General features: G+C 40.0%; 3 protein-coding genes across 3 annotated transcripts; 2 read left to right on the top strand and 1 right to left on the bottom strand.

Annotated features, from left to right (window-relative positions):
- The first annotated feature begins 1,938 nt into the window (after positions 1–1,938).
- Positions 1,939–5,989, top strand: LOC129827379 (V-type proton ATPase subunit e 1-like). Its single transcript, XM_055888163.1, has 4 exons — positions 1,939–2,170; positions 2,762–2,809; positions 3,865–3,996; positions 4,889–5,989. The coding sequence occupies exons 1-3, from the start codon at positions 2,067–2,069 to the stop codon at positions 3,956–3,958; spliced, it is 246 nt and encodes an 81-aa protein (XP_055744138.1). The 5' UTR covers positions 1,939–2,066; the 3' UTR covers positions 3,959–3,996; positions 4,889–5,989.
- A 4,334-nt stretch (positions 5,990–10,323) lies between these two features.
- LOC129827205 (vesicle transport protein SEC20-like) lies at positions 10,324–14,476 on the top strand. The gene is made up of 3 exons (XM_055887944.1): positions 10,324–10,403; positions 10,691–10,809; positions 12,952–14,476. Exons 1-3 carry the CDS (start codon positions 10,324–10,326, stop codon positions 13,158–13,160), a joined length of 408 nt encoding a protein of 135 aa, XP_055743919.1. The 3' UTR covers positions 13,161–14,476.
- A 3,763-nt stretch (positions 14,477–18,239) lies between these two features.
- Positions 18,240–20,205, bottom strand: LOC129827241 (homeobox protein Nkx-2.5-like). Its single transcript, XM_055887977.1, has 2 exons — positions 19,739–20,205; positions 18,240–19,221 (listed from the first exon to the last, which is right to left on the bottom strand). Exons 1-2 carry the CDS (start codon positions 20,070–20,072, stop codon positions 18,608–18,610), a joined length of 948 nt encoding a protein of 315 aa, XP_055743952.1. The 5' UTR covers positions 20,073–20,205; the 3' UTR covers positions 18,240–18,607.
- Between the last annotated feature and the right edge of the window lie 303 nt (positions 20,206–20,508).

Genomic DNA, 20,508 nt, shown 5'->3' with positions numbered 1-20,508 from the left:
CTTAGGGATATGGTTGGATGATAAACTGTCTTTTAAAATGCATATTGACGAACTTTGGAAACGGCTAAAAATCAAGCTAGGTTTCCTCTATAGAAACAGGACATGTTTGTCCTCTACAAATAGAAGACAAATTGTTCAAGCTACTTTTATGTCTGTTATAGATTAAGGGGATATTATCTACATGCATGCTACGGCATCAACACTTAAATCGCTGGATGCTACTTATCATTGCGCACTTAGGTTTATTACGGGTGCTAGCTACAGAACTCACCACTGTGTTTTATATCAAAATGTGGGTTGGACTTCGATGTCCGTGAGACGAGAGCAACAGGCTCTCGTGTTTGTCTATAAAGCACTTCTGAATAAACTACCTTCTTACTTATCATCACTCATCAATATTATAATTATAATTCCTAACACCAGGTCTCAAGCATGGATTACACTTGAGGCCCATGTGATTTCCACAGAGTTGGGTATGGCTGCCGTTTCCTGTTACGCTCCTTGCCTATGGAATAGCCTGCAGACTAAACTTAAACTTGAGACTCTTGTCCTCCTTGCCCATTTAAAATATTTATTGGAGGATTTTTATTTTTGTATTGCTTGTAACTGTTTTGGGTAATGCAAGTTCTTGTGCTGTTAGGGGAATAACCTATGTGTAAATGTAATAATCTGCTGCTGTATTTTTTTGTGTTATCTGTGATCGTTTTGTTTGTCTTGTGTAGTTTCTTAATCATCGTACCTAAACTGTATGTGTAAACATGTATACGCAGGGCCCAGCTGTAAACGAGACCTTGGTCTCAGTCTGTGTTCCTTGTTGAAATAAAGGTATATATAAAAATAAAAAATACACACATCTAAGTAAAGGAATGGAATAAGAATATATACATATGGATGAGCAATGACAGCGGCGTAGGCAAGATGCAATAGATGGTATAAAATACAGTATATACATATGAGATGAGTGATGCAAGATATGTAAACATTAAAGTGCCAATACTAAAGTGACTAGTGATCCATTTATTAAAGTGGCAAATGATTTCAAGTCTGTATCTAGGCAGCAGCCTCTGTGTTAGTGATAGCTGTTTAACAGGGTGATGGCCTTGAGATAGAAACTGTTTTTCAGCCTCTCGGTACCAGCTTTGATGCACCTATACTGACCTCACCTTCTGGATGGAAGCGGGGTGAACAGGCAGTGGCTCGGGTGGTTGTTGTCCTTGATCTTTTTTTGGCCTTCTTGTGACATCGGGTGCTGTATGTGTCCTGGGGGGCTTTTTGTTATTACATAAATGCTTCAAAATTCACAAAAAGTGCCATTAGTTGATGAAGATTATTTAATAGAAAAAAAGTATAAGATATTTTGGCCATTTATCCAAAAACTCCATTGATTTTCCCATTGGATCAAGTTTCCAAGGATCAGTTTATGAACAACTTTTGGCACCACTACCCCACAGAACAATGAGACAGATATATCATTGGATGTATGAAGCATCCGTTTGGCGTTTCCACTCACTACCAAATATGGCAGTGGGAGAAGCTGGAACGAGATGGATTTTGGGATACATTTAGCACATTTTCTCATCGATTAAACGTTTGATCTCAATACAGTTTGCTGTTCCCAAAAATAAAATATTTTATGAACAGAGTGGATAAAGTTTTGTAGACCTTCGCCTTTGCTAAAGTTGTAAAAAATCGCGTTGTTTAGGAGTGCAAAATCGAATCGAGTTATTGCACACGCGCATTTCACAGAGTAGGCGTTCCCTAACGGAAATATACAGATGTTTGCTAGAACAGGCCAATAGGATCTCGCTAGCTCGTGCTTGGCTCTGCCCACCCGCTTGCTTGTTCTGTCCACTATGACTCATCTGTTGCTATTGGAAACGATAGGCTGTGGTCTATCTTGGTTTAGTTATAAAACATCTTTGACTACCAGCCCAGTTTATTGTTGCAACGTCATGTGATCCATACTTCCTAGTCTGGTAGCAGTTCGCTACTTCGAGGTCGTGTAGCGTTGTCAAGCGCATAAGTTAACTTTTTCTACTTTTAAAACTCTATAACCAAAGACAGACATGGCGGAGCTTAGTTTTGTAATTCCTATGTCGGTGATGACTCTGTTTTGGGGGATTATTGGTGGAGTTGTGCCGTGGTTTGTCCCCAAGGGACCGAACAGAGGGTGAGTAAATTAACGTTAGCTAACATGATAGAAAAAAGCAATATCTTGCTAGCTATAAAAGTTTGCAAACAAAAGACATACATCATGCTAGACCTCAAATGTCTCTTGTATTCATTCATATTCGTGGAAAATGTGAAACCTATTTTATGTGTATGCGTCCAATAACTTTTTATTTGCTTTTTAGTCAGCTGCTAAATTATCATACTTTTTGGCAGCTGGTTCTTTTGTCAACAATATTGCTCATCATGGCCAACAATAGCTGAGTTGACTAAAGTACTAATAAGCTTTAAGATTTGACAAATTTGGTTTTGTTGGATAAAAATTGATGGAATATAGACGAATTAAGATGTAATTTTGGAACTTCCCCAGTCCATTTCTAGTTCCCGTCTGCTCTGTCACTTGCATGTGACTAAAGTTGGCATAATGAAGCCCTATCTGCATGAAGTAGGCCTAGTAGTACGTCTGAGAGATGAGCACTTGCCATAATAAACCATAGATATAGGACTAACATTTGGTTTGTTGGTGTACAAATCTATAGGCTTATGTCTTGTTACTGCTTTGTAGTAATGTCTCTCTCTCCCCCCTCCACAGAGTGATAGTTACCATGTTGGTGCTAACTGCTGTCTGCTGCTACCTGTTGTAAGTACAGTCCTCCTAGGAATGTAGCGGAATATTTAACAGTATCACTGAGGGCCCTTCTTATATTAATTTGGCTCAGTTGGTTGGAACAGAGCGCAGGCGGGCAACATCAGGGGTGTATTCATTACGGAAACCCTTTACCGTTTTAAGAACCAAACAGAGCAAATGAAACTGGGAGGGACCTACCTGAATTTGACCAACAAACTCTCTTTTGTGTTTTGCGTAAATGTTTTATGTTGCAAAACGTTTTGAAACAGAATCGGCGTAATGATTACAGCCCAGTGTTGTGTGTTTTGAATCTTGCATCATGCATAATGTTGCTTTCATGAAAGTGTGAAACTGGACTATTGGCCTATATTTGGAACTAGGGAAGTGTTAAGCATCTGTCCCACATAGAGACACAGAGGGGGAACACCATTCTCCCTTAGGTCATTTTCCATTAACATTGATTGGGACAACTGCAGTTCGATTTCAATGTCCCAACATCAGTACATATTGATTACCAGTCATTAACAGATGTTGACACGCTCAAAGTTCATCGCGGTCGTTTTTTTCCGATAGATTTATTTTCTCTATCCCTAGAGTACGTTGGGTCAATGATCCGAGAGTACGCCTATTGCTTGTATTGTACGTAATCATTCCATTCAATATAACCTGGTAGTCCTGAGATGCCATTTAATTTCATAGTTAATTATTTAGCTTCTGAAGTTGTGAGGCTAGCAGATAAAGCCGAGTCATATTACTTTGCTGTATGTCCACCAGGGTGCAGTGCAGGCCACATAATGGGGATGGTGTTCACGGCAGCAGAGGGAAGTATCTAGTGATATGTTGTCTCCTTCAGTCTGCTTAGTTGGATTCCTCTATTATAGCTGACCCTGCTGTCATGTTCATTCATTACTATAGGGTAGAACAAGGCATCTTTATTCCTCATTTAGATCCCCATCAGATGCCTTAGTGATGGCTATTCTTCCTGGTGTCCACAAAGAAAGACATAACAGAAGCCATGACAGATATATGTAGATGTGTAATCATTAGTATGTGTTGTATGTTTTCAGCTGGCTGATAGCGATCCTGGCCCAGCTCAACCCTCTGTTTGGACCAACTCTAAAGAACGATACCATCTGGTACATGTACTACCACTGGTCCTAGTTAACCAGTCTACCAGCGCTCGGCCCTTCCTACTACAGGTAAACCCACTGGCCCTAGTCAACCAGTCCTCAACCCCTCTCCTACTACAGGTAAACCCACTGGCCCTAGTCTACCAGTCCTCAACCCCTCTCCTATTACAGGTAAACCCACTGGCCCTAGTCTACCAGTCCTCAACCCCTCTCCTACTACAGGTAAACCCACTGGCCCAAGTCAACCAGTCCTCAACCCCTCTCCTACTACAGGTAAACCCACTGGCCCTAGTCAACCAGTCCTCAACCCCTCTCCTACTACAGTTAAACCCACTGGCCCTAGTCTACGAGCCCTTGCTCCTCTCCCGCTACAGGTAAACTCGGTCAGATGCTTCAGCTCCTCTCCCGCTACAGGTAAACTCGGTCAGATGCCTCGGCTCCTCTCCCGCTACAGGTAAACTCGGTCAGATGCCTCGGCTCCTCTCCCGCTACAGGTAAACTCGGTCAGATGCCTCGGCTCCTCTCCCGCTACAGGTAAACTCGGTCAGATGCCTCGGCTCCTCTCCCGCTACAGGTAAACTCGGTCAGATGCCTCGGCTCCTCTCCCGCTACAGGTAAACTCGGTCAGATGCCTCGGCTCCTCTCCCGCTACAGGTAAACTCGGTCAGATGCCTCGGCTCCTTATGTCGTCTGTAAGTCTACGGCAATTCAGCCTTTTTAGCTGCAAATGTGTAGGCCACAAGATTAAATGTGTAGGCCACAAGATTAAATGTGTAGGCCACAAGATTAAATGAATCAATTAACAAATAGTAGTCTGTAGTTGTGGCTTCCGCTCCTTATCTATTTTAATCTATACTTTTTATGAAAATGTCTCCTCCATCATCTGCACTGATCTGAAAGCAATGCCCAGGTGGAAAAAGCAATACATAATTAACTTTGACCGTAAACATTTTCTCTGTAGGAGAGGACCTGACTCACTGCTGTACACCAATGAAGCACTCGATCGCCTCCTCACAAAGGGAACTGTTCTTGTAAATCTAGAGCCTTACCCAGCCTTTGACACCCGACCTTAGAGAGTGTGGAGAGATGCCTGCAAAGGTGCTTTGTACGAACTGATCCCCAAAGGAGTTTTCTGAAAAAAAATCCTCTTTACGACTTTAAGAATGGAAGTATCAACCTTTGATTTGTATTTTATGGTGTGTTCTGTATATTGTGCTGTGACTTTTTGATTCTCTAATACTTATATGATCTTGGCATGGTACTAGTTACCCTAGCCCATTCGGTGTTGGGTTAAATGCAGAAGACACATTTCAGTTGAATGCATTCAGTTGTACAACTGACTAGGTATCCCCCTTTCAGTTGAATGCATTCAGTTGTACAACTGACTAGGTATCCCCCTTTCCATTCATAGACGCTAACTAACTTTAGCGCCTATTGACTATACTAACTAATAGCCAGAGGAGCCCGGATGCTTGCTCTAAACATAAACAAGCATCTCTTGCGGTACGGTGTTGGAAACATAGGAACGTATCTTTCATATCAGCTAGGAAAAAAATGTTAAATTACTAAACTTTTTTTTTTAATAGGGTAAGGGTTCCCAAACGGTCATATTTCCGTTTTACAGCGTTTGTTTACGGAAGACAGACGCGACTACCTGCTAATTCGCTTTCTGCGACTAGCAACACCTGCGTGTACACGGAAGATAGGCGCCACAAACGTGTCACTTTAAAATAACCGGTTAACTGCATTAAGTGTATATTTAGCATTTGTGAAATTATTTTGATGTGGTATGAAAGTAGAGGGCTTTATGTTTCTAGAACCGTACCGCAGTGAATAATCGATTCATACTGGTTCGCCTGCCGTTGCCAATTCGCCTCTAAACAGTAACGTTAGGCACCTTTTTATTGAACAATAGCTACCCCATATGTTAATATGTATGTTGCACGTAATATGGCCTTCCTTTGATTCCATGTGTCCCTCATTGGGTGTTTGTGGTGGCTTTCATTCATCGTCCTTAGAAATTATAGATATTAAACCATCAATAAATCCACCTACTGATTTACATGTTTTTGCATTTGGTAAACCGGTTCTTGTTGCTCAACACCAAAATACCCTCTTTTTAACCAAGTGTTATTCCTTGCGGCTTGTTGAGCATGGTGTCCTCTTGTCCACGTCTGAATATGCGAGCAAGAAATCATCAAACATGACTTGGAAGTAAAAGCTCTCGTGCAGGTATGACTATCGATTCAGTAAGTTCTTGTTCTTGACTATATAATACGTATGTTATCGTTCTCATTGTGGAGAATAACCTTGTTTTCTGTAGCAGCTGTTTGGGCTCTTCATTCAGCTTTGGCCACCTACCCATTTTGGTACAATGGCTGGGAGTTGGAATAGATTTTGACTGATTATCTTTTTGAAGTTTTGGATATATCACAAAAGACATTTGTCCGATTTGATCTTTATCTCTCATTAACTAATTGAGGAAAAGTATGTGGTTTAAAATATACTTAAGTATCAAAAGAAATTATTAATCATTTCAAAGTCCTTATATTAAGCAAACCAGATGCAGGCAGCTATTGTAGTCTTAGTCACATTTTAGTCATTTCGGTCACTTCATTTGGATAGTGGAACCATCTGTAGAGCTTATCAACAGATAGTCTGGATTTGCAAGGGTTAGGTGAAATAGTCTGTAGAGCATCAGTAATATCTATAGATGGACTATCCAAATAAATCAAACTTTAAATGCTCAGACAAACCGGTAGGATTGGCAAACATTTGCCTGCCGACAGACAGTACTTAAATCAAAACCAATTTTATTTGTCACATGCGCCAAATTCAACATTACCATGAAATGCTTACCTACAAGTCCTTAACCAACAATGCCGTTCAAGAAATAGCTAAGAAAATATTTACTAAATAAAGTATAAAATTAAAAGTAACACAATAAAATAATTACGAGGCTATATACAGGCAGTACCGAGTCAATGTGTGGGGGTACAGGTTAGTCAAGGTAATTTGTACATGTAGGTAGGGGTAAAGTGATAAACAGCGAGTAGCAGCAGTGTAAAAACAAAGGGGGTTTACCTACCACTTCTTGACTGCCGACACTGTTCGATCTCTTTAGAGTTCACACAGCAAAGACCTTGGAAGTCAGCCACTCAGCCTTGTTGAAACACTCCACCACAAGGTGGCAGTAGCGTTGTTGTATGCATATCCGTGCATATTGGTTATGGTCTATATTCCAAGCTATCTGCGCTAACACAGATGGAATAATACAAGTATTTGGTGCTGATGTTGCTATTTAGTAGAAAACCCTTGTTACGAGCCAGATGGCTACAGCTAGATAACTACCTAGAAAGATAACAAAGAAACACTTTAATTCACTCTTCATAATGTCTTACTGCTAGTGCCATTCCATAGACAAATGTTTAGCTAGCTAGTTAATGCTAGCATATCCCAGACGTCCACAACTAGATAGTGCGTTCAGAAAGTATTCACACCCCTTGACTTTTTCCACATTTTGGTTTTACAGCCTCAATTTAAAGTGGATTACGTTTAGATTTAGTCACTGATCTGCACACAATAACCCAGTGTCTCAACATGGAATTATGTTTTTAGAAATGTTTACAAATGATTAAAAAAATTATAAGCTGAAGTGTCTTGAGTTTAAGTATTCAACCCCTTTGTTATGGAAAGCCTAAAGTTCAGGAGTAAAATTTTGCTTAACAGTCAGATAAGTTGCATGGACTCACTCTGTGTGCAATAATGGTGTTTTCCATGAATTTTAATCACTACCCCGTCTTTGTACTCCACACATACAATTATCTGTAAGGTCCCTCAGTCAAGCAGTGAATTTCAAGCACAGATTCAACGACAAAGACCAGGGAGGTTTTCAGTACCTTGCAAAGAAGGGCACCTATTGGTCCCGAATACAAAGCATTATGTTTGGGGGCAAATCCAACACATCACTGAGTACCACTTCATATTTTCAAGCATGGGGATAGCTGCATCATGTTATGGGTATGCTTGTCTAGAGTTTATTTATTTTTTGATCAAAAGAAAAGGAGTAGAGCTAAGCACAGGCTAAGTCCTAGAGGAAAACCTGGTTCAGTTTGCTTTCCAACAGACACTGGGAGACAAATCCACCTTTTAACAGGACAATAACCTAAAACACAAGGCCAAATATTAGTGCTGAGTGAATAACCAACATTTTGTTTATTTTTCTGGTTTTGAACAACTAATTTAATATTTTATTAAAGTCATGTGAATAAATTATGGTTAATAAGTGATAAGCAGTAATGAGGAGTTACTACCATCATGAGTGGGATTTTAATTGTTTTATTCAGTGTTACAGCTTTCAACCCACAATGCATAGGGAATTTAATGTCAACAATTTTTCTTTTCAAAAAACATTATTTTTTAATAACCTAACCAAATTTTTTTTTTTTAAGAATTAGGGACAAATATTGTACAATCCAGGTTTGCAAAGATCTTAGAGACAGACTTACACAGAAAGACTCACAGCTGTAAACGCTTCCAAATGTGATTCTAACATGTATAACTCAAGGGGTTGAATACTTATCTCATCAAAACACTATGTGTTTTATTTTCTATTAATAATATATATATATATTTTAAATCTTCCACTTTGACAGAGTATTTTGTGTAGATCGTTTACAAAAAAATACAATTAAATACATTTGTAACATAACAAAATGTGGAAAAAGTCAAGGGTTGTGAATACTTTCTGAAGGCACTGTAACTACATAGCAAGATCACGAAGAAACATTTTAATTCACTCTCCATAATCCTATACTGCCAGTGCCAGCCCATAGCCAAATGTTTAGCTTGCTAGATAACGTTAGCATATTAGCTAGCACAACATGGCTAAGGACATTGCACTAATTCGGCAGCTAACACAAGCAGCTGTTTCATAGAAACTAGCTGATATATTGTCAATACTAGCTACAGTGGTTACCTAGCTTGGAGGAAGTATTTAATGTTGTGGGCATTGCGTCTGTCACTTTGCTAGCTACCATCCCACAGCCTTCACTGCATATGAAGTGTGACTGGCTCATCCAGAGAAAATGCCCTTTTTTAGGCTCCCCCTCATGGAAGTTTGTGCTCTCTGATTGGCTCAAAGTCAAGTTGTTGGCCACTGACAACCTTTGCTGTAGGTTTGTTGCTACCGGTTCGGCACGCAGCAGGTACTGCTTTTGTTCTAGCGAGACAAGAAACGGTCTCCTACTGTACTACGTACATATTGGCAGTCTATCAGCAGTGAGATTCTCGTGTTTCATGCTTTAGGGTTAGTATATAGTTAGCTTAAATGTTACTGATAGTCTGAAGAGCATCTACAGATAGACTATCCAAATAAACTGTTAGTCATTTCATAACTTTTTTTTATTTTACCCTTATTTTACCATGTAAATTGACTGAGAACATTCGTATTTACAGCAATGACATGGGTAATAGTTACAGGGGAGAGGAGGAGGGATGAATGAGCCTATTGGAAGCTGGGGACGATTCATCCTTCGTTAGTTTTAAATTTTAGTCTAGTTTTTAGTCTAGTTTTTAGTCTAGTTTTAGTCACTTAGTGAGTGCATTTTGTCTATTAAATAATGAATATTTAGGCTACCTCTAACTTCCACCATGTGCCTTGTCCAACTAGGCCTCGTATACCTTAGCTGGCAACATTTGATATTGTGGCAGATCATAACCAATGCCAGCCATAGTAATTAACCATATAGGCTATAAAGGCTTGGCTACAGGTTAAACAATTTACAGCTCTAATTTTCTTCCCATCATACCTGTCAAGGGGTTACATAATAGTGGTTTCATTGAAAAGCGGATTTGAGCTTTACAAAAATGCCAGAAGTATAACTGTACTTTTAATAGTCAACAAGTTTTATTCGTTTTTCCCATATGAAAAAAATAACCACATGTAGCATTTCCTGACTGCGGCGTGAGAGCGGCAACACAGATGAATGAATAACAGCGCACATGGGGAAATAGAGCTTCTGATGTGATCAAAGAGTGACTGAAGTGACCGCCGGCTGGCTGTGTGGCGGAGCTGGGAAGATCAGCTCAACCAGACCGCGCAACTGAAAGATGCCAATTCTGCCAATGAGAGGATTGCATGAAATATTCTGCTTGCATGTTTCTGATTGTACAAAATGGATGAAAATATGCTGCATGTTAAATTAAATGTCCATTATTCTCTTGTGGAATTCTCGTCTCGTCACATTTTTGTCGACTAAAATGAAAAGGTAATGTTTTTTTCCACAGGGCATCACGTTATCATAGTTTTATTCAGGAAAAATAGGTACTTAGCGAGTATTTTTCGGCATAGTTATTGTTGACGAATTGAACAGTGTTTGACTGGACCTAGATCAGATGGGGAGGGAGCAGGACAAGGAGTCAGACAAACTGGCTCTACTCAGTGAGGTGGACAGACACCGCAGGCAGATGCTCAGGTAAAAGAGCATGGTAGGAGTGTGGATTAGCACGGCAGGAGTGTGGATTAGCATGGTAGGAGTGTGGATTACTGCTGTTGCTTCAGTACTGAATCCAGTCTGTACTGCATAAACTGTACGCAAGCGTCCCAATGAAACAGTGTATTTTCTATCCCTACATTAACCAGACCTTATGGAAGAAAGCCAACCTGGCCAGTAAACTGTCGCTAGACAACCTGGAGAAGGAATCTCTTCTCTATGGAGGAGATAGTGAATTTATCTATTTGTTATTTTTTTCCTCCAATCAGAAAGGTGATTAAAGAAGGCCTGGCCCAGACGTCCAGTGACATCACAGAGAGCCTGATGAGCATCGACCAGATGATGTCACAGGAGGTGACGCAGAGCGAGGAATCCATAACCATGCTGGGTGAGTGGCTCCCCCTAGAGTACAGAGAGTGAATCATATCGGAGTCTGTGTCTCTGAGAGGACACTAGTGTTTATAATTTCGGCCCCTAACCCCATCCCCTAGCTCCCTTTTCCTTCAGTGTTTACACATCTGGAAGAACTAGATGAGTGAGAAGCAGTGATGTAGTGGTAAAAAGTGGGTAAACACTGATCGCCTTTCACAGTGAATAAAGTAATACTCCCTATATTTACAATGCATTTGTTTGCAGTAGGTGGGTAAACGTTTGAGCAACATAAAAAAGGTGTGTAAGTGCCATTTGTTGTGTTTACCTTCCATTACACCACTGGTGGAAACAATATTGAGATGGTTCCACTAAAAGCCCTCAAATTGGAGGACCCAAGGACAGTTTCTTTCTCAGTTGCTTTATTTAAATAAAAGCAAACAGCTGGCAGTAACAGCTGGCAGTATTTTATACAGTTGAAGTCGGAAGTTTACACAAACTTAGGTTGGAGTCATTAAAACTAGTTTTTCAACCACTCCACAAATTTCTTGTTAACAAACTATAGTTTGGGAAAGTCGGTTAGAACATCTACTTTGTGCATGACACAGGTAATTTTTCCAACAATTGTTTACAGACAGATTATTTGATTTATCATTTACTGTATCACAATTCCAGTGGGTCAGAAGTTTACATACACTAAGTTGACTGTGCCTTTAAACAGCTTGGAAAATTCCAGAAAATTACATCATGGCTTTAGAAGCTTCTGATAGGCTAATTGACATAATTTGAGTCAATTGGAGGTGTACCTGTGGATGTATTTCAAGGCCTACCTTCAAACTCAGTGCCTCTTTCCTTGACATCATGGGAAAATCAAAAGAAATCGGCCAAGACCTCAGAAAAAAAGTTGTAGACCTCCACAAGTCTGGTTCATCCTTGGGAGCAATTTCCAAATGCCTGAAGGAACCATGTTCATCTGTACAAACAATAGTACGCAAGTATAAACACCATGGGACCATGCAGCCGTCATACCGCTCAGGAAGGAAACGCGTTCTGTCTCCTAGAGATGAACGTACTTTGGTGCGAAAAGAGCAAATCAATCCCAGAACAACAGCAAAGGACCTTGTGAAGATGCTGGAGGAAACAGGTACAAAATTATCGATATCCACAGTAAAACGAGTCCTATATTGACGTAACCTGAAAGGCCGCTTAGCAAGAAAGAAGATACTGCTCCAAAACCGCCATAAAAAAGCCAGACTACAGTTTACAACTGCACATGGGGACAAATATCGTACTTTTTGGAGAAATGTCCTCTGGTCTGAAGAAACAAAAATAGAACTGTTTGGCTATTATGACCATCGTTATGTTTTGGAGGAAAAAGGGGGAGGCTTGCAAGCCAAAGAACACTATCCCAACCATGAAGCACGGGGGTGGCAGCATCATGTTGAAGGGGTGCTTTGCTGCAGGAGGGACTGGTGCACTTCACAAAATAGATAACATCATGAGGGAGGAAAATTATGTGGATATATTGAAGCAACATCTCTAGTCATCAGTCAAGAATTTAAAGCGGGGTCGCAAATGGGTCTTTCAAATGGACAATGACCCCAAGCATACTTCCAAAGTTGTGGCAAAATGTCTTAAGGACAACAAAGTCAAGTTATTGGAGTGGCCATCACAAAGCCCTGACTTCAATCCTAGAAAATTTGTGGGCAGAACTTAAAAAGCATGTGCAAGCAAGGAGGCCTACAAACCTGACTCAGTTACACCAGCTCTGTCAGGAGGAATGGGCCAAAATTAACCCAAATTATTGTGGGAAGCTTGTGGAAGGCTACCTGAAAAGTTTGACCAAAGTTAAACAATTTAAAGGCAATGCTACCAAATACTAATTGAGTGTATGTAAACTTCTGACCCACTGGGAATGTGATGAAAGAAATTAAAGCTGAAATAAATCCTTCTCTCTACTATTATTCTGACATTTCACATTCTTAAAATAAAGTGGTGATCCTAACTGACCTAAGACGGGGATTTTTTTACTAGGATTAAATGTCAGGAATTGTGACAAACTGAGTTTAAATGTATTTCGCTAAGGTGTATGTAAACTTCAGACTTCAACTGTATGTCCAAACCCAAAGTCTTTGCCCAGTGTGTTCTCTCTCCTCCGTAGCAACCTCGTCTCAGGCGGTCCTGGAGATGAATGATGAGTTTAAGGCCATGACCGGAACCATCCAGCTGGGGAGAAAGCTCATCACTAAGTACAACCGCAGGGAGCTCACTGACAAACTGCTCATCTTCCTCGCTCTCGTACTCTTTCTCACCGCGGTCTTCTACATCCGCAAGAAGAGATTATTTTTCCTCCAGACCAGACACAACTAACTTAAACTAAGTAACTTTTAGAGCAACTTTGATAAGAGTAACTATGATCATATAAGCTAATTTATGACATGAGTCGTGTGAGATAAGTATTGTAAGATTAACATACTGCTTATTAATGTAAATCCATATCAACATTTTAAAGACGTGCACACACACAGTAGTAATGGCTTTGGGGATAAGCCTATTTTAAACATTAGTTGTTCGTCATGGAAGGAATATCAGCTTTTTGCAATACTTAGAGGAAAGTTTGATGGTTAATGTAACCAATTGTTATGATTATCATGTTTTTTTTTTTTTTTTTTTTTTTCCTTGGGGGTGGATCAGCTTAATATTGTGGAAAGAATGTTGCTTCCAATGTAATTGTCTGCATCATTTCCAATCCCCCATATATTTTTTGGTAAATATATATATCCATTCACGTATGCATACATATACACATATATACATACACATACCTACATGATTATCATGTTAATGTATTATTCCATTGCAGGAAGTTAAAGCTGTTGCCCAGTTATTTATATCCTGCTCTGAAAGAGAAATAAATGTGTTTTAGTAGTTGCCTTATTCAATGCAGATTACAATTTCGCTGGACCATTATTTGAAGTATAGGGATTCATGTCAATGTGTAACACATTCTCTGTAATGTAATCAGTTTTTGAACAAAACGTTGACATTATTAAATAGTGTAAAAATAAAAAAAATGACTCTCCAAGCAGCAGCCTGGACATGTAGGATGTACATATCACCCACACAAGTTTCAGTGACTCTGGTCTAGCATGTGGTCGTCAGTATTTCCTTACGGAGCTAGCTGGCTTGGCTTGGCTCAGCAGTGGTGAGGCCTGCTCTCAGTAGCTGGCAGCAGGGTGAACAGTACTGGGTACAGTGCTGACCAACCAGGGCAGAAAAGCTAGCAGCAGGGGGAACTGAGCAGCCCTGGCACCAGGGCAGAAACAAATCTGAAAAGCTGTGGCAGTAATCACATAGTCACCGATAAGGAACCATGCATCTCTGCCTTTCTTCAGATAAGACCCAGAAAAGCAGATTATTCTGACCCGTTTCCCTCTCCTGCTCCCTTTCTTTCCACCGGGGGTGGAAGGTGGGGGGGTATTTTTAGGTTTGCGTGGACCTGTTATCTGACGTTGCCTTTTCAACACTTTGGAAGGGATGTGTGTAGAGGGGGGCTGGTAGCTGCATGACCTCTCTACCCTCTTTATGGTGACGGTCTCACATGTCATTTGGGAAATATAAATCTGTTTTCATGTTGACGTTTCTATTCAGTGTACCAATAAAGGCCTCTGACTTTGTCAACCTGAGTTGTCTCAGTTGCGTGTGTTATGGATCATATCTGACTCCGAATCAGTGGGGACAGACTGTGCAGGTAGCCTAGTGGTTACAGCGTTGGGCCAGTAACCGGAAGGTTGCTGGTTCGAATACCCGAACTGACAAGGTGAAAAATCTGATGTGCCCTTGAACAAGGCACTTAACCATAATTTGCTCCAGGTACGCTGTACTACTACGGTTAACTATATAAAACCACAGATTTTGTGACATTACAACATTTTTAAAAACAATTTTTTACAGTGACGCATTAGTGAGTACATGTGGAGAGAGTCAATAGACCTAAGAGAAGGCTAAGCGGTTCTTACTCGTTTTAAAGTGGCAGCCATTGTGCTCCTCCAAATCCTCATCCCGTCCCTTTAGCTGCACACTTATAGCAGCTCTATGTCAAGCAAATGGAGCTATTCTTACATAGCACCGTGATAGTGTCAATCAAGAGGAGAGGTGTGCATGATCTTGAAATGTGAATAGGTCCTGTTTAGTGGCAGGTCCTGAACTGTGTTCTACACTGAGTACCACAGAGTGAGGGGAAGTGGGCTCCCCCACACAATGCTGCCTAAAGGGCTTTTCATGTGCTACAGGGCCTTCAGAAAGTATTCACACTCCTTAACTTTTTCCACATTTTGTTGTTACAGCCTGAATTTAAAATGGATTAAATTGGGATGTGTCACTGATCTACACACTCTACTCCATAATATCAAAGTGTGTCTTTAGAAATGTTATTCATTAAAAATGAAAAGCTGAAATTTCAGTTTTCAACCCCTTTGTTATGGCAAGCCTAAATACGTTCAGGAGTGAAATAGTGCTTATTAAGTCACATAACAAATTGCATTGTCTTTTTGATGAACTACCTCATCTCTGTACCCCACACATACAATTATCTGTAAGTCTCAGTCGAGCAGTGCATTTTTCCAATGCCTCGCAAAAGAAGGGCACCTAAAGTATTGGTAAATGAGTAGTAAAAAAAATGCAGACATTGAATTTGAGCATGGTAAAGTTATTAATTACCTTTTGGATGGTGTATTAATACACCCAGTCACTACAAAGATGCAGGCTTCCTTCCTAACTCAGTTGCTGGAGAGCAAGGAAACCGCTTAGGGATTTCACCATGAGGCCAATGGTGACTGTAAAACAGTTCCAGAGATTAATGGCTGTAATGGGAGAACTGAGGATGGATCAACTACATTGTACTTACTCCACAATACTAACCTAAATGACAGAGTGAAAATAATTAAGCCTGTACAGAATAAAATTATTCCAAAACATGCATCCTGTTTGCAACAAGGCACTAAAAGTAATACTGCAAAAACTGTCGCAAAGCAATTCACATTTTGTCCTCAATACAAAGTGTTATATTTGAGGCAAATACAATTCAACACATTACTGAGTACCACTCTCCATATTTTCAAGCATAGTGGTGGCTGCATCATGTTATGGGTATGATTGTAATCATTAAGAACTGGGGAGTTTTTACAGAATGGAGCTAAGCACAGGCAAAATCCTAGCGGAAAACCATGTTCAGGCGTGTGAATAATTATGTCAATGTTATATTTCTGTATTTCATTGTAAATAAATTTGCTAACATTTCTAATAACCATGTTTTCACTTTATCATTATGGGATATTGTGTGTAGATGGGTGAGAATATATTTAATCCATTTTTAATTCAGGCTGAAAGGCAACATGTGGAATATGTCAAGGGGTATGAATACTTTCTAAAGGCACTGTATATAAATCCGTTTCATCAGCATCTTTTGTAAGACACTGGACAAGTGTCTGCTAAATTACTAAAATGTAATTATCATATAGGCATATTAATGACAGGTATCAATAAATATTATGGCTATTCTACAGGCACATTAAACAAGGCTGTTTAAATTTAGGGCCTGCATGTGCAATGATGTTTTTTTAGGTTATTCGGTACTGTTTCAAAATACATTTGTCAGTGTATTTCTGGGGGCCTGTGGGAGATTTCAGAATTTGACTGTGGATCAGCGGTAACTGTCTGATTAATGATGAGGATGATGAACGCATTTGCCCAAACCATGAACTGTTTCTACTGACGACACGTCTGATGGACTTTAAACACAACCCTTCTGAACGGTCACAGACCTTTCTGTAAATATTTAAATTATGTCAGTGATGCTATCTCACGACCTCGCCTAATGTGGACTGACATGCACCTGTAGAAGAAGGTCTAACTGGGCGTGACCTTGTAGGCCGGACCTATAGACTTAGCCTATATACAAGACACGTCTAAAGCCCTCCACATATTTGTCTTATTTAGTCAAAATTGCGTGACATGCTCCAAACATATTTTATGGAGAGGCCGGTAAGTCGTTGTGTTAAAAAAAAAATACTTTAGTTTCCAGTTATAGTAGATTGAAGGTCTCTAATAGCCACTTGAAGGGTTTAACCTGACGTTAAACATACGTGAACCGCTGCACGGGTAGCGAGTGAGATTGTTTGACATGGATTACTGGTAATGTGTGCTGGCTATAGACAATGGCAATTACTATATGCTACCGTGATGGACGATTTTTCTAATATTAAAACACACTGACATATGGTATCTTTATGTGCTAGGATTGGCCTGGTGTTTGTTCAATTTGTAGCCTAGTGAGTCGTGAAACTGAAGAAAAAACTCTGGAGATTTAGTGGTTGTAAAGTAAAAAATTATTTAAATGCATAGATTGTGTGATCTTGAACATTATTTCCTCATCGATTTGACAATTGTTGTCGTCTAGGCCTATTGTAACGATTTTAATGTAGGCTATTATTATATATGATTAATAATACAATACAATTAGGCGAATCCATGTTTTATTAAGCATAATAGTAATGAATATTAGAAATAAAGTATTACCTTTAGCCTTTTAAAGAACTAATGGTCAATAGAATTCGTAGTGATAGGCTATAGTTCTATGAAAGCACTAGGCCTAAAATTATAATTGGTCGAAAGGTTACATTTCATATTTAGAAATCATTTATAAACAATCGAAGATGATTAGAAATAACCAGGTGATATAATTGTGTCCTGTTCTAGTTGTTTGTTCATATTTATTCATTTAAAACATGTCCTTCAGGACAATGGTGTGGTGTACTTAAGTAAAAATACTTTAAAGTACTACTTAAGGGGGTATCTTTACTTTACTATTTATATTTTTAACAACTTTTACTTCACTACATTCCTAAAGAAAATGATGTACTTTTTACTCCATACATTTTTCAAAAGTACATTTTGAACGCTTAGCAGGACAGGAAAATGGTATAATTCACACACTTATCAAGAGAACATCCCTGGTCATGCCTGCTGTCTCTGATCTGGTGGACTCACTAAACACATGGTTTGTTTGTAAATGATGTCTGAGCGTTGGAGTGTGCCCCCTGGCTATCCGTAAATAAAATAAAACAACTGGAAAATGTGGCCGTCTGCTTTGCTTAATATAAGGAATTTTAAATGATTTATACTTAAGTATCAAAAGTAAAAAGTACATTTTAGTAATTACATTTACTTTTGATACTTAAGCATATTTAAAACCTTTAGGATTTTACTCAAGTAGTATTTAACTGGGTGACTTTCACTTTTTCTATTAAGGTATCTTTACTTTTACTACAGTATGACATTTGGCTACTTTTCCCACCCCTGCCTCGGAATATGTCCTGTAGTCCGCCCCCGTGAAATAGCCTATCAAATTCATGCAGGAAAATTAGAATTTACATAAAAGAAAAGCTTTATTTACATATAATACGTGTATTAAGTACCCACAAACATAATTGCCTTACAGTACATGTGTGACCTCAAAGAAAACGGTGATCGTGAGGGAAAGATGTCCACTGACAAATTGTATACGTCTTTTTCCTTCCCACTGAAGAAGATACCTTCATCTCCTATACAACAGCACAATTAACTCCCTATTCCATCTCAGAAACTAGTAACCTAATGAAAATAAAATAAATGTAGTTTAAGCATCCATCAAGAGTTTGCCAGTCGAAGTATAGTACATGGAATATATCGACATAACACTCAAGTAAGCCTATGCATCCATTGCAAAAGCGCATGCAATTTAAAACAATTTGTCTGACGATAATATATCGATCCTTCGTTCACCACGCTCTGATTCCATGTAAAGAAGACACTCCATTGCCGGACGGAAACGTGTTTTGAACGTTATTTAACTCCCCAACGCCGAAGTTCATGTAATTCCCGTTGTTTGGTGAGGGCTGGATAGACTGAACCGCAGTGGTGGGATAGTTACACGCATGGTTCATATTACAGCCAGGACTGGGATAATTACTGAACGCTGGATAACTATTATACGTGAAATGGTTAAGGCCCACATTATATGAACTATTATAGGTCGTCGAGTCTCCAAGGCAGGGCTTCCCATCTCGGACCAGTACTGGGACTGAGATGCGTCTCGGCGGCGGGATACCGACCATCTCCAGGCTCTGGTCCTGTCGCTGTCTCTTGCACTTGTAGCGGCGGTTCTGGAACCAGATCTTGACCTGTGTGGGGGTCAGTTTGAGCACCCCGGCCAGGTGATCTCTCTCCGGAGCCGACAGGTACTTCTGCTGCTTAAAGCGACGCTCCAGCTCATACACCTGCGCCTGTGAGAACAGCACGCGCGGCTTCCTGCGCTTCCGGGGTTTGGCGGGCAGATCCGGGTCCTCTGACTTCAGGTCCTCCACCGGCTCACTCTGAGAGATGTAGGACATGTCTGGTGGAATAGAAATAAACGAATAAATTAAGACATATTTAATTTAATTCCAGTATGTTAAATTGTATAAAGCACCCAACAATAGGAATTCAGCTCGGAGACTTTTACGCAAGACTTGGTTTAGACAAACTTTCTAGGTCTGCCCTACATCCTAGAGTCCAAAAAGTAAAATGGGTTCAGTCGATTATGAATGCTATATTTTCTACATTGTAATCAAACTTCCATGGAACTGTTTGGAATCCCGACGAGAGAATTAAATCTAAACTTCAATTACAACTTTCCTTTATTTTCTCCTTAATTGTAAAATAGATTAGGCCACTTTGACTGTTCTTATTCCAGAATAAGGGTGTACACTAGGAGTAGCATTACTATTACATCACTTGTGAAATGTCTTATCCTTAGCCTACACGTTTTAGATTGTGTCTGACGCAAATCTGTTTAGTTACTTACATAATTATTCAGATTTTCACTTAGGCCTACTTAGGGCTATTTCGATACTAATATCACAAACTATTACCTTTTCTGTATTTCCCCTCAAATCTGTCCGTCTTGCCATCCTTGATGTCCATTTCTAAGAAAGATTTCCCATAGAAGGCAGCGGAGAAGTTGAGGGCAGTATTTCTGTTGGCTTTAGCCTCATGGAGCTCCTCTCCAAACAGCGAGCCTCCAGACGACATCTCCCGGAGCGGCTCCTGTTTCAGGCGGCCCAGCATGCAGGAGGAGGTCGGTAAGGCACAGTCCATCCGTGGAGAGATGTCCAGTGAGACCAGGTCCTCAGCTCTAGTGTGCTGCTCCAGGTTTAATATATCCTTAACCGAGAAGGGTGTGGACGTACTGGGGCTGGAAAACATTGCCAAGGAACAGTTGATCTGACATATAAATGGCAACAAACCGATGATTCCAAAATCTCCTCTTCTTGGTAATATTTACTGAGCTCAAGTACTCGTTTGTTTAACCGAGGGGGATCTTGACTATCAACTCGAGTCCCTAACTTTTCTTGGCCTCTTTCTGCTATGCAGCGGGAGAGAGAGGGGGGGATGAGGGAGGAGGTTAAGTCTCTCATTGGACGTTATTAGGGGGCATCCTATTGGTGTTGCCAGTTCCGGTGATGTTGAAATAATAGCTAGTAATGTAACCCTACATGTCCGTGCTGCATCTGAATCCAGAATGCACCTTAAGCCCCATTACGCACCGTCACAAACAAGCCTTTTGTCCACAATAGATGGTTGGAATTTATTATCCATTTTTATTAATATTTCCCCGTAAAATGTATATGGTTGAAGGCAA

Source organism: Salvelinus fontinalis, chromosome 29, assembly GCF_029448725.1.
Source record: "Salvelinus fontinalis isolate EN_2023a chromosome 29, ASM2944872v1, whole genome shotgun sequence".
Classification (NCBI taxonomy): Eukaryota; Metazoa; Chordata; class Actinopteri; order Salmoniformes; family Salmonidae; genus Salvelinus; species Salvelinus fontinalis.
The sequence above is the reverse complement of the archived record's forward strand: the minus strand, read 5'-3'. Positions and strand labels throughout refer to the sequence as shown.